Here is a 13,985-nt window from a genome sequence, read left to right as displayed (position 1 = left end):
CGCACACACACACAAAACACACCAGGTGCCTCTCATTCGTATTTTATACATCCTCCCTTCTTTCCTGTCATCGTCCTCACTGATCTACATAAAGAATGATGGGGCGGCAACAATGGGATAGTCTATCCAGTGTTACTGTAGTTACAGATCAGTGGGAACGAGCCTGGAGGACCGGGCATTGAGGATCGAGGAGAGATGTTGAGAGGCACTTTGTCAGCACCATCATTGTGTCTGGTCGCAGATTTCAGTGGTCAGCAGAATTTAAACCTGTTAACAGAACTGCAGCTCTTTATGTCATGTTATTGCATTCCACTGCGCAGTGGCTTCAAAGGAAAAGGCAAATTGTCTAAAAGTTGTGAGGCAAAAAGGTATGTTGCAGTCATTAGGTGCTTCAACATGCCTCCTCGATCCTCGAGGGGCGTTCCCACTGATCTATAACTAACACTGGATAGACTATACCATTGTTGCCGCCCCGTCATTCTTTATGTAGATCAGTGAGGATCGAGGCCCGAGGGAGGACGTATAAAAGCCCAATTGAGAGGCACCCATAGATAGAAGCTAATCTAGTAGATCTTATGGGAATAGCAAGGTAATGGCAAACAAGCTAGTAAGCATACCTTCTGACTGTAGCTGTACACACTCCAAAAGTCCAATGCAGTTAGTCAAGCTTCATTAGACCTCTTAAAAATACCTCTTTTGCCACTTCAGCAACCCTGAAGCAACACAGGGTCTGTTTGGCAGCCTAGGTACCTCAATTCTATTCAAATAAAAGAACGAAATTAATACCAAATACACCACAAGAACTCAGGGATATTCCGCTTTCGGGTGAGCTTTGTTGGCCTTTGTTCCAAAAAATTGATTGAGATGAGAATCGCCATTGCATGTTTCAACTTAAATCCCCTACACTTTCGTGATACAATACCACAGTACCTTGAATTTTTACACTTTCTTTATATTTCACCCGAAAGCCAGATATCCCTAACTTTTCGATAATTTCCGATCATATCAAGGCTGCCTTTGCACCTCCGAGGTTGCCTTCAGGGTCTCATTGTTGGCCTGTCATTTCAGCTAAGGTTATCGGTTCGTTTCGGTTTCACAAAACTTGAACACGTTAGATTTAAAATTCTTATGAACCACCCTATAGTGCATATATGAGGAAAGAATGCCAGAAAACATTTGTTTTTGTTCATGAAACTTTATCAATGGTAGCAAATAAAAGCAACAGTGCCATTAACCAGCCATGGAGTGAAGTCAGGGTGAATAGGACAGGCATGTTTATTCACAAAGTCCAAGCCAAAGGTCTGGAGAGTCACCAACAGCCCTTCTTACCACGTCAGGCATAAATGACGAAGACTAATTCAGGGAGACACTGATCGGTTTATCAAAAGAAAGCAAAACATGAGGAACCAACACGCAAATGAGACGACAACATCTTTTTTTTTTTACACGCTAAGTGCGGTCTATGCTTCACCCACTATTCCCGGTCTTCTTGGCCCAATCCTCCTATTCCAACCACAGCTTTGCGTAACCCTTGTACCCCCTGTACCCCTTGTTCCTCTACTCCGGGCCTCCCATCTCATCCCCGTCCTTCTTCTTCTTGTGCCCTGACACGATGTCATCGATACGCAGCAGCAAGATGGCCGTCTGAAACAAAGGAAGAGAGGAATGTAGGGTCATATCAGGGTTGACTTTGCCCTGGCCCTGTAGCTCCACTCAAGATCACTTTCAGTAAAGTTAAAGATCAGAATACAGTGAAGTAAGCTTTAGCATCAGTAAAGAAATTGTCAGTCCCACAAGAACAGAACGTACCAGCAATGTTGTTTTCCTGATACTTGCTCAAAAGTGGCACCAACAGGAACTGACAGGTATCCACTGGTGGTTCCAGCAGCATAGCTCGAAGGCTTAAAGCTCAGGCACAGTGCCTAAATTCTGATGTAGGCCAGGCCATTCAAGATTTGAAAATAGATACTTAGATATTTCCTTGCTTGCTAAGCCCTGTAACTCGTTAGTTAGTTACTCATTTGCCACGTTTAGAACACCCAATTAGAAATGGAAAAACGGCTCAATTGGAATTCAAATTCTTACATAAACACCTCAATCGGAATGAAAATGCCAGGATCAGAAATTTAAATCAGGTTAAAAGAGGTGGTGTAGGCCGTTCCTATTCCAATTGAACAGCCATGTGTCCAGTCAATCGGATTGCTTGGTGTATCTTCTCACGGAAAAGTACCCCTGCAGAAATCTCTGTTATCTGGCAAACAGTTGTGGTTAACTTTTGGCAATGTTGCACCAAATCTGCAGCAATGTAATGTGCAAATTAAAAGGCCACCAGAAGTTCACTGGAAGTTTGACATGATTGGCCAAGTGTGATTCTGCGGTTCTGGAGCATAAAAAACGTTTCCTGTACGTGCCCACTCACATCTTGTGTAGCGGTAGCCAGGTTCATTAATTACAGTGGAAGCTAACTGTAGCAGCAGGTGCTCGGTGAACAGAACACTTCAGTTGCACGCCTGGCGTAGTAGCTTGCCTGTTAGCGCACGAGATAAGTGCTGTGGACACCGACGCCGAGACATTAGTGTGGCGCACTCCGCTTTTAGAGATTTGATTACCAAGACAATACCGTTCTCAACACAGCCGCATCAAACTCTGCTGCCACCTGTGCTGGTGTGTGGGCTTGTATTCAAAACAATGTTGACTTAGTAATCGAATGTCGACAGTGGAGTGCGCCGCACTCTCGTCGGCGCTGGTGTCCGAGGCGTTTCAGGATCGCTCATTTTAGTGTGGCTACACAGACAACTGGGCTCACCTCCACAGCGGTTTTGTAGACCTGAGCCTTCACTGCCAGTGGTTCCAAGATGCCCAGCTCGTTCATTTCGGCGAGGACGCCCGTCTCGCCGTTCACTCCCCATGATGCACAGCCCTCCTGGGTGTGCTTCGCCTGTGGGGCACAAATGAACAGTTGGACTTAAACAGTCGCCCAAAGTCCGTTATGTAAAGTACTCTGTAATGACATGCTGTGCAGGCAGCCAAATGAAGCTATCCACTGAAGGGCTTTTTAAATTGAGTTTTAAAAGGCAGCTGCACTCTAAAAAAATAACAATAAAAGAAATGGAAATAAAAACAAAAAATGACAAGTGGTACAAGACTGATGTAATAAATTGGGAACAAGAGTGAAATCACTTAAACTGTGTTTACACTGTTATTAGTCAAGATCAGGTTTGAGCAGAGTGGCCTTCCAACAGTGCGCAAAGAGCACAAGATATTCTTAAAATGTGCTAAATTGACTGGCACAAGACCTTACACATTTTGCACTCCATAGAATCTTGTCAAATAGTCACATGAGAATACACCACACACACACACCAAGGCTGAATGGGACTGAAATTCTATGTTGTTTAAACCTGATACATGAATGGGTTAAGAGTATAAGAGAACAAGTTGAGAGGCTCATGACTGCCGGGCCCCTTCTTACCCTGAGTGAGGTGAGCACTCGGATGGTGCTGGCTCCGCAGTTCTGGATGAGTGTACGGGGGATGACCTCGAGGGCCTGAGCCACAGCGCGGTACGGCCACTGCTCTATCCCGGTCATGGCCCGCGAGCGCTCAGTCAGCCGGTTGGACACGGCCATCTCCACAGCGCCCCCACCTGGCAGCAGGTAGGGCTCCAGCAGCACGTTCCTGCACACCTGCATGGCATCCTGCAGGTTCCGCTCCACTTCCTGAACGCAGCAGTCACAGACAGCAGTCAGTCAGTCAGTCAGTCAGTCACAGACAGCAGTCAGTGCCATCAACACATTTAGTTAAATTGTGCTACTTTGTATCTTGCCATCTTGCTACGCGATCTGGCAATTTTCAACTTACAGGCCACACACACAGCATTTCTACATGCAGCAATGCACTGCTGGAGTGGATTAGGCTACCTTTTTCATGCACATGACATGACCTTAAATAGGCCTATCAAATTACACTAAATAGACTAGTTTAAAAAATGAAACCAGTAAGACCAGTGTTTCTGCATGTTATCATGCAAATATTGTCTCACATTGATCTTGATACTGTAACCTCTCTATTTAAAAAAAAAGAAAGAAAAGAAAAAGCTCTACAGACCTGGAGACATCTTCAAAAACATTGGTTAACAAAACCAACTGTCTAACCATGCGATTAACTGGCATGCTCAAATTAAGTAATCTTAACCGCACGAATGTGGGGAATATTGAAAAACTGAATCCTCTGCACTGGTCTCAACTTGACCAAGCACTCAACTTTAGCCTTTAGATAATAATAAACTTTCAAAAAGACACCAAATACTTTAAGTTACACACCAACAGACTTCTCAGAACTACTACAATTGCATGACAAATTGTCAGACATTAGACCATTATTTAATAAGCCTGTTAAAGCCAGCCAAGCTAGATGCAACACAATGACCCAAAAGTCACAGAAGCTCGTATAGGCGTGTTTCCACTATCGGAACTATCGGGCCGTTTTTCAGGGACTTCGCCGTGTGCGCGTGTCTCCACTGACCGGGCCGTTCCGACAGGGCCGTCTTCAGGGCCATTTACAGGAACTAAAGGAGTACCTGATGGAGGGTAGGTACTAAAAATGGCCCGGTAGTCTCGCTGGGCGGTACTAGTGGCTACCTCGCGCAGATTGGTTGTCGCAGTGACATCAGCAGATCACGACAAACAACCTCGAAATTTGAAGTGAGGAGTTGCTAGAGGATTTTTTCACAACATGAGAAGCAGAAGACGATCTACTTGACTCTACTCGTCAAAAGAACTCTTCTAGTCCTTCCAGTCTCCTAGTCAGAGCTAGCTAGCACAGTACATAGAAAGTCAATGGCAAGGGCTAGTAAGGTTTGCTGGCTAGGAAGCTAAGGACTGTGGTTAAACGTGTATTGTTGTTACAAACTAACCTCATTGCTTGTGTGTGATACCAATAAGACACACTTTCGGACACAATAAACCATTTAATTTAGCCTGTTAACCGACCTGGCTAGCTAACTTTTGCACCGTAGCCTAATGAGTGATGTTCGCTAGCTAGCTAGCGGTTTCGTACACGCAACCTAAGCCTACAAGCTGTTTACAGCTCCTCTAGTCACGATAACATTTCATGTTTGGTATATAGTTAATCTAGATACACTTATGATGTGGGTGCTTGCGTTTCTTTACGAATCTGCAGTCTTAGTTGGTATAGAAATGACTTAAGTGACAGCTATATCGAACCGAGTAAACGGACGTGATTTGATGACGGTGTCGCGAGGTCCATACAGGGCCATCACTGTAATGGAGACACAACGTCTGAGAGGACCAGGCCAGTCGCGGCACGGTCAAAAGTACCTTCCCCCAAAAAAGTCCCAGAGCCAGGGTAAAGGAAACACGCCTTATGTCTAGGGCTATTTATTACAAAAAATATAATAATACAAATAAGGAATTTTAAGGAAAAATGGGGGAAAAAGGCAATAAATAAGCAAAGTAGCAGCAACGGCGAAGCCTAATGGCGCAGAAAACCGCAAGGATTTCTTACCGCAAGGATTTCTTTGCTGGCTCCTCTGAGCAGGATGGTGCAGGCTTTGGGGTCTTTGCACTCAGTGACGAAGGTGAAGTACTCGTCTCCGATCTTCTTCACCTCAAAGAGCCCAGCTCCCGTTCCCAAATCCTCATCCTTGATTTCATCTGTTCGGCTAGCGATGCGAGCTCCACACGCTCTAAGGATGGGAGGAGACAAGCACTTGGTTTCATATTTGAGTATTTTTCCCCTACACTGTCACAATTAATTAAAGGTGCTCAAAGCGATGTTGGCTAATGTCACTTCTGTTGACGTTCAAACAGAGCTAGCACCCTAGTACCACCCCCTCCCTTCAGAGCAATTGAAACTCTGCTCAACAATCATCTCATTTGTACATCATCCTTACCATGCAACTGAAGTCGCACACACTTCCGTTACACATTCTCTTCTTGTTGCTCCATTTGGGCAAAACTATGCTCTAGTCTAAAGGGTAGGCTACATAGCATTCTACCCAGTCTTGCTGTAATGCATTGTGTCATTGTGTCTTCTCATAAATATACAAGTCTTGTTGAGGATAAATGCATAACGTTGCTCACCTGGCAATACGGTGGTTGTCGGTCTTCCTCACACGGCGGATAGCTGTGATGTTTGCCTTCACCAGGTAGTGCTGAGCCAAGTCTAATGGGTAGAGGACAGTGATGAAGCCAAGACGAACGGCAAGAGATCGATTTGAATTATAAAATGGAATAGGATGACGATAATCAAATAGAAATATTTTGCACACGTTTCAAGTTAGTCTACTGTGAGACTTCACAGTGTATAAACAAGAGTATATGTATATAGGTATAAAAAAAGGAGTGCTTTTTTATACAAATGACAAATGACAAAAATGGTAACCAATGGAGTCCTGTATAGAGTGTTTCTTTTTCCAAAAAAAAAAAAAGCCCTACCAGAAATGCCTTTCTCTGTAAAGACCAGGTCGGGTTTAAGACGAATGATGTCTTCGCAGATCTGCTGGATGTACTCTTCCTCCATCTGCAGAATGCGGGCGAAGTCCTCCTCACGTGTGATTTCAATATCAGTCTGGATGGACAAGAAGGATGAGAAAGCATTAAGGATGCTATACTTTCCTATACCTTTTGTATATACTTTCCTATACTTTCCTATACCTTTTGTAATTTTATAATGTTATTATGACCCATAAAGAGGTTTCCCTTTTTCTAACAAAACTAGACACTCAATGAAACACTCTTGTCCCAATGAAAACAACATGTCAGTTCAGAGTTTATCTTTCCATTTGCATTCTTAATAGAACATCCAAAATTTTTTGGTGGATGGAAAGACATGATATTGAGCATTCTCTAACCATTGCCATTTTGATTGGTGCTTGTAATCTTTTCATGGAGAGCACTGCTCCATGCTGATCTATGAAGCCTTTTGCCCCATAGCTGAAAAGCTGTTTTTGTGATGCTGCATTGAAATTCATGTATAAACAGTCATGATGGGAGGTCGTCAAATACATCACATTCTCTCGATTCAACCATGAATTGGGCATCCTGAGCGGCACCTACTGGCCAAATCGATTTCTACACTTCCTTCCAAAAGGGATTCACTCACCTGGCTCTCTCCCTTTTTGTACTCCAAAGAACAGTCGAGAAGAAGGATGCGGGGGTTTTTGATGAGGCGACGCATGCGAGGGTGTGTGACGTCCTTGTTCACCATCACGCCTCTCAGCACACAGGATTCCTCGATAAATCCTCCCGGGACCTGATGACATTACACACACACACACACACACAGAGAACATAGCACAGATCACATCACAAGTTAATATTTTAGGGAGAAGAGAGAAAAAAAACATTCATCCAAACCAGCAACCATAAAACAGCTGAAACTAATTATGCATGTAAACCCATATTTCAATAAATATTTCGGGTACAAATACATGCTACCATGGCAACAGTAAACAAGCCTATCATTGTCCGAAACTCCACAAATACCATAGGGTTAGATAGTGGAAATCCTTGTCTACTGATATCATTCACTACATGGGTAATTTGAAATGAACAGAAAAGCCAATGTTGAAAACTTGCATATAGCAGGTAATACTGTAAGTCATACCTTCTCCACTTTGGCGTACTTCTTGATGTCAATTTCTTTGCGGCCCCCGTCCTCAAGCTCAACCGTGCGCACGGCGTCCAAGGCGATGTTGCAGGCCATATCAGACCAGCGGCTCAGTGCTTTTGTGTTGATGGCAGAGTTGATGATCTTAAGCATCATTTCCCGGTTGTTCACATCCACTGGTGTGCTGTTTCAGACAATACAGGGAGAATGTGACCTCAAATCCCTAAAAACAAAATACACATCCTAGCAACGAACATGCATGACAGATAGTCATCATGAGACACTAAGCATGAGGCTGTATCAGCCAGACAGCCTAAGGCCCGATTCACATCAAAGCACTGCAACGAGACGAAACTGTTGCAGAAAGAATTGCAGCCGTGTGAATTAAATGCTGCACACAGTTACCAGCAGTTGCAAGCCGTCGCAAAGCATTTACCAAGTTCTAGTCGCAGTTGCAAGGTTTCAGAACATTGCAGTTCATCTAATCACAAATCTTAGGTTTGAACCCCCCTTAAGAAACATCTGATGAAAACACGGATTGTAAAAAGACTGAACGCGATGTTCACCAAGTCAGGCAGATAAATAAAGCCACTGTCAGACTGACGAAACTGGACAGACAAACACATAACTTTATTCTTCCTGAAGGACATTTAAGGTTAACTTGGAATTTTATTTGTATATGTATTAAGAAATACCAAAAAATAAAAGTTATATATATTTAAAAAAAAAAAAAAAGGACATTTATGACAATGATACCTGATGTCTTTGAGCATGTTGAGCATGTCGTCCAGGGCTTGTCTGTAGGCACTGATCACTATTGTGGGATGCATCTGCTGCTGCAGGAACGCCTCAGCAACAGCGAGCATCTCACCAGCTACAGTTGCAGAAGACAGAAAGCACACACCATTAAAGCAACACTAAATAGTTTTTTGTACCCTAGAATAATGTTTCATAATCATTTCAGTGGTTCATCAACTTGTAACAGGGTGAACGTCACTTCGGCATTCACTTTGCGGCCCTCTATCGTCTATAACCGCACTATGTAACTTTACCAGATCATGTAACGTACCTGTAGTTCGATGAAATGAGACATAAGAAACTACAAATTTGACTTGCTTCGTTATCGCAATACATCATACTGTCATAAAATCATGCAACATACTCTACATTGTCTGTGGACATTGTTATTTGCTGGATAAACAAATAGCATCAGAGGACAGAGGAAAGGTGCTTTAGTGCTGCTTCAAGATCATCAACAGCAATAACAGGAGCCAAGATGCAGTGTTCAGTAGCTGCGTTTCCATTGACCATTAAATTGCGCAAATTAAGAGTTGCGAAAAGAGATGTGCTTAATGGGAAACACACACATTTCGAAAAAACTCACATTTTTCGATAAAAAGTTTTTGCGCTCAGGTGAGGTGGTATTTCGAGCGTATCGAAATTTGTATATTTCGCAAAACTGCAATGGAAACACTTTTTTCGCATCTGACGAGTCACGTGATCCAACAACCGGATGTTAGGAGGAACGAAACAGACGAAGAAGACTGTCGACAGGAAGTGGCACCGGGAGAATAATGTAAAAAAATTATATATTTTTTCATTAAAAGTGGCTCGTGTCATTCTAAAATGTTGAATCCACAGCTCCTCTGTGAACTCCATAGATATATATATTGACAATATAAATATATATATATATATATATATATATATATATATATATATATATATATATATATATATATATATATATGTGTGAACTCGCCGACAACACTTTCTCAAAAACGCTCAACTAGTTTTGTTTACCCATGGCAACAACGTTGCTATGCTTTGCTGGTTTAACGTGATGAGAACGGTGCTGAAAGAAATCTAGATTCTAGATTCTAGTTCTAGAAACTAATCAACTGGGCTGATCTACGAAATATTCCACGGACATGGCTGTGACATGATTTAAGCATAGGCCTACAACAAACTCCTGTGAAATATGTCATTTTTAATTTTATGTTTCTGCCCCACCAAAACGTAGGCCTCCTCCGCTGATGGCTTATAGCCTAATGACTGATAATCGGCGTTAGTGCCGTGGTGGCAATTTGAATGCATTTAGTGTAAATCTGGGTTATGTTGATAACCGCCATGTCTCCTAATGACTTACAGCACGCGAGAATACACAAGATTTTAATTTAGTTAGCCGAATGTAATGGAAACACCGCAATTGCGAAAATTATGATTTTCGACATTAAGACAATATCGACAAAGTTTTTGCGCATATTTGTAATGGAAACGCAGCTAGTGAGTGCTCGATGACACAGATTATTTGAGAAAGTGCGGTCACACCCAACAACACCCAAAATCACAGTGAAAACAGATTTGTCAGAGGGTTTGAAGTCTGTCAGTTTAAAGCAGTCAATACACTGGATGCCATGCCATGAATAGAGACGTACATCCCAGTTCTAGAAAGTAAAAGTGTCGTCATATATTCTTTCTACATGTGCACTTAAGACAGGTGATATCACTAATTATCTGATCTGCCTGGCTGCTAAGTAGAATGAGCTGGTTTACTAAATGGTTGGATCGAATACTTGGCAGGAGTTTTACTTTCTGAACCAGTGATGTCCGCCTCTGGCCACGTACACCGGAAAGCCCTGGGAAACTTACCGAGAATGATTACAGAGGTGGTGCCATCTCCCACCTCCTCGTCCTGGGTACGACTGATCTCAATCATAGACTTGGCTGCTGGGTGCTGTACTTGGATCTAGATGGAGGAAATGTTGGCCTACAACTTAATCTTCTTTCTAACAATCGGCAATGATTTCATGAATTCATGTGTATCGGTACCATAGCTGACAGGCAAACACACACAACTTTACAACTTTTGAATCTTAGATGCAGACAAACTATCTCTAAACCATTACATATCAAGCTGTTTGGACTGAGGCATGTGCCAACCAATAGCAAATAGATCAGCTTAATTTGAAAGACTGCATACCTCTCTGAGAATAGCATTTCCATCATTGGTCATGACGATGCCACCCATGGGATCCAAAAGCATCTGCCAAAACATGGAATAAAATAAGAGACTACACACTAAATATACAAATGTATAACTACAGTTTTATCTTAAAAATGCTGGCAATACAGATGAACTTGACACAAACCTTCATCATAGCTCTTGGACCTAGACAAGTCCTGATGACGTCAGCTATTGTCTAAATATAAGCACAAAGATATGTTAGAATAAAAAATATAACTTTGATCACACAGTACATCAACACAGGTCTCATAACTACACGTCACATGATAGAGGACTACAATCTCATCTCACCTTAGCTGCGTTGATGTTTCCTGTCTGGACTTTCCGTCCAGACTCTCTTTTCATATTCTGACCTGTACAGAAAAATAAAGAATTTATTAATCCCTTTAATACGGATACATTTAGTTGACATTGACAATGCTAACGTTATAATAAAATCCACTAAGAAGCCAAATGTCAAACCTTTCAAACTCAACCCCAGTGGACTTCATCTTACTGCTCGCCACAAAATCACTGATTTTCACTTACTTATTGATAGTCCCGTTAACTCACAGGCCTGAGTGCATTTCAGTCAAGTAAGAGTCACTGTATGTAGGTGAATAATTTCATATTCACACAGGCAATACAATAGCCATAATCGGCATCTCCAGTCAATCATGTAGGTTACGGATAGCGTCGGCTACCTACTTAAGCGTGTTAGCTTACGAGCTTAGCCGTCAAGGTACTCTATAGCAAGCTAAGAAAACAGTCCACTTGCAAATTAGCTGTCAAAACACTTGTTATAACTCTAGGGCAGACAAAAAAGTTATCGCTAGCTACTTCACTCATACCAACAGACGGCTTTCTTCTGACTTCTTATCACTGGAATAAGTTGGCTTGCAATGCACTTTCAAATGTAACCTTACTTGAATACTCATTTTGAACGTTGCAGTTCACTAAAAAGCCATCAGCTCGCACAACCATTATATCCAAGAGCTGCTAGGATGACACACAATATTTTTTCCCCCATCTTTGCCTTTAGCGTAGGGACTCTTCCATGCTCATAACTAGCTTACGTTAGCTTCCCTTGCTAGCTTTTGTGACTGCGTGTTGGGATGCTACAGGGAGGCAGCTAGCAAGTTAGCTAGCAAGTTAGCTGATGTTCCGCGTGCAAAGTACGACACACACAAGGTAGAGGAGATAATTTCACAAAACGCTACAACTTCATGGATAACTAAAGGGATTATCTGGAAATACAACATCATTGATACTCACTTAACACGAGAACCGGTCGTCCCATCATTTTTGCAGTGAGCAAACTAACCGGCAACCAAAATCAACCACGGGGAAAGAAGAACCAGCAGGGTCGGTACGATTGTCTAGAAACTAGGCAGTGGCTTAAGCGACGTACCAATTAGAGCGTAGGAAACTTTGATGTACAACAAAGCAAGCCAATCGCAAATACGAAATAGGAATCCGCCACGTTCGCCACGCCCCAGGCGTGACACAGCACGAGCGCACAAATGAATGAGATGTTCTCGTCGTTTCCTCAGTTTCAGCAGCTTTCCTTCACCGTCAACCATCTGCCGCCCCAATAGGTTTAAGAAGCATAACATAAATGCTAGTGGCTATATTGTTAATGATGTAAATCTTTTCAAAGCAGGTGAGCTCAATCATTGGCTGATAAGAGTTGCACATCAGCACAACATGTGTCAGTTATTTTGTTTTTGATTTAAACATTTCCAAATTCCAACCTGCTGCATCTGAGCTGTAGAACAGCTTCATGGGACAGACAGTGAGGCACACAGGTGCCACACAGGTGCCCCACAATTGGCCCTCTTATCTGTAAATGTCATGTCATCTGACAAGACCTGACAACACCTCCCTGCATCCAGAAGCCAATGTGGCCAATTTGATGTGTCTTCTTCTTGCATGGGCCTTTGTTGTGGAGTCATTGGGGGGCACAAGCCAAAGTGTCCAGTGGCAGACTGCTGATATGACCCATAGGATACAAGATGGGCACACACATCCATCCCATATTCTGCATACCTAACAGGCCAAACATTTCACCTCTCTAAGAATTCAATCTATTAAACAGAATTACTTTGATTGGAATCCGAATAATCAATCAGAAATGCATCTGGGTGGTTGACGTTTTAGGCCGAAAAAAAGTTTTTGAAAAAAAATTCAGATATTATGCATGGAAATCACTTAGTTATGTTGTACTGACTCTCCCATTCCCAAAATATGTATGATCTTTTAGAATTTGTATTGTAATTCATATTTATTCACTAATGTCTTGTGTTAGTGACTAAAATTATCATATGGTGTGACATGAAAGTTATTGTGTGTAAAACTATGATGGGGTATATATTTTTTATGTGAGTCAGTGTATCATAATCTTCTATCTTTACTTCATCAAGATCTAGCATTTCCTTGTGGAAATGTATTATATTTTACAGTATATTTATTCATCAATACACAAAGTAAGGCATTTGTCCCTAATCTTTCAATAAACTTCATATTAATTTGGACATATCTTGATACAAAAGAAATGAAATGCATACAATGTTTGCTGACCCTATTTCCTATCTGTTACATTCAGATTTGTATGATTTAGACTCCGAAAGCCTTCTTATTTTCATAATTTCTTGATGTTTCTTGATGTCACACCAACTGATATGGTGTCACACCATATGATAAATTACACCAAATAACAATCTGTTAACGCAAAAATGTGAATATATGCATTTCACAAACAATAAATCACAGTTTAAGACAAATATATCACATAAAGGATCACTGTTAAAAACTCAGAACTTTGTAAAACAGAATTCCACCAGATATTGTATAGCACTTGGGTATAGGTGCCACATATCAAGATCAGACCTTATCTGACACAAGATTCCACTCAGCTTCTTGTACAGGCAATGGTTATCTCCAAGCTGGACTACTGTAATTCTCTGTTAGCTGGCCTACCTGCTTGTGTTTTAAGACCACTACAGATGATTCAGAATGCTGCAGCACGACTGGTCTTCAATCAGCCAAAGAGGACACATGTAACCCCTCTCCTAGTTACTCTCCACTGGCTCCCTATAGTAGCCAGAATTAAATTTAAATCTCTCACTCTGGCCTATAGGACACTGACTGGATCTGCTCCCAGCTACTTCAGTTCTTTAATCACGATGTACATTCCCAACCGCCCATTGCGATCTTCTGAGGAGCGTCTGTTATGTCGACCAACCATACATGCTAGGTCAAATTGTAGATCCTATTCTTCAGTGGTTCCGTGTTGGTGGAATGAGTTGCCCAGTGCTCTCCGTTCCAGCAACAGCTTTGGATCTTTT

At 42.0% G+C, this 13,985-nt stretch overlaps 1 protein-coding gene across 1 annotated transcript; it reads right to left on the bottom strand.

Moving 5' to 3' along the window:
- Window positions 1–1,175: 1,175 nt before the first annotated feature.
- Window positions 1,176–12,037, bottom strand: LOC134082615 (T-complex protein 1 subunit gamma). Its single transcript, XM_062538449.1, has 14 exons — window positions 11,914–12,037; window positions 10,951–11,012; window positions 10,784–10,834; window positions 10,615–10,677; window positions 10,284–10,380; window positions 8,388–8,505; window positions 7,629–7,815; window positions 7,125–7,274; window positions 6,458–6,590; window positions 6,104–6,185; window positions 5,526–5,706; window positions 3,473–3,718; window positions 2,807–2,938; window positions 1,176–1,644 (listed from the first exon to the last, which is right to left on the bottom strand). The coding sequence occupies exons 1-14, from the start codon at window positions 11,939–11,941 to the stop codon at window positions 1,558–1,560; spliced, it is 1,617 nt and encodes a 538-aa protein (XP_062394433.1). The 5' UTR covers window positions 11,942–12,037; the 3' UTR covers window positions 1,176–1,557.
- Window positions 12,038–13,985: the final 1,948 nt, after the last annotated feature.

This window comes from Sardina pilchardus, chromosome 6 (genome assembly GCF_963854185.1).
Source record: "Sardina pilchardus chromosome 6, fSarPil1.1, whole genome shotgun sequence".
NCBI lineage: Eukaryota > Metazoa > Chordata > Actinopteri > Clupeiformes > Clupeidae > Sardina > Sardina pilchardus.
Note: the sequence above shows the minus strand (reverse complement) of the source record. Positions and strands in the feature narration are given on the sequence as shown.

Coding starts and splice junctions, on each gene's coding strand:
- LOC134082615 (XM_062538449.1), bottom strand. CDS start 11,941: ATGATGGGACGACCGGTTCTCGTGTTAA. Junction 11,013..11,913: donor ACGACCGGTTCTCGTGTTAA/GTGAGTATCAAT, acceptor TTTTCTGTACAG/GTCAGAATATGAAAAGAGAG. Junction 7,816..8,387: donor AACATGCTCAAAGACATCAG/GTATCATTGTCA, acceptor TGTCTGAAACAG/CACACCAGTGGATGTGAACA.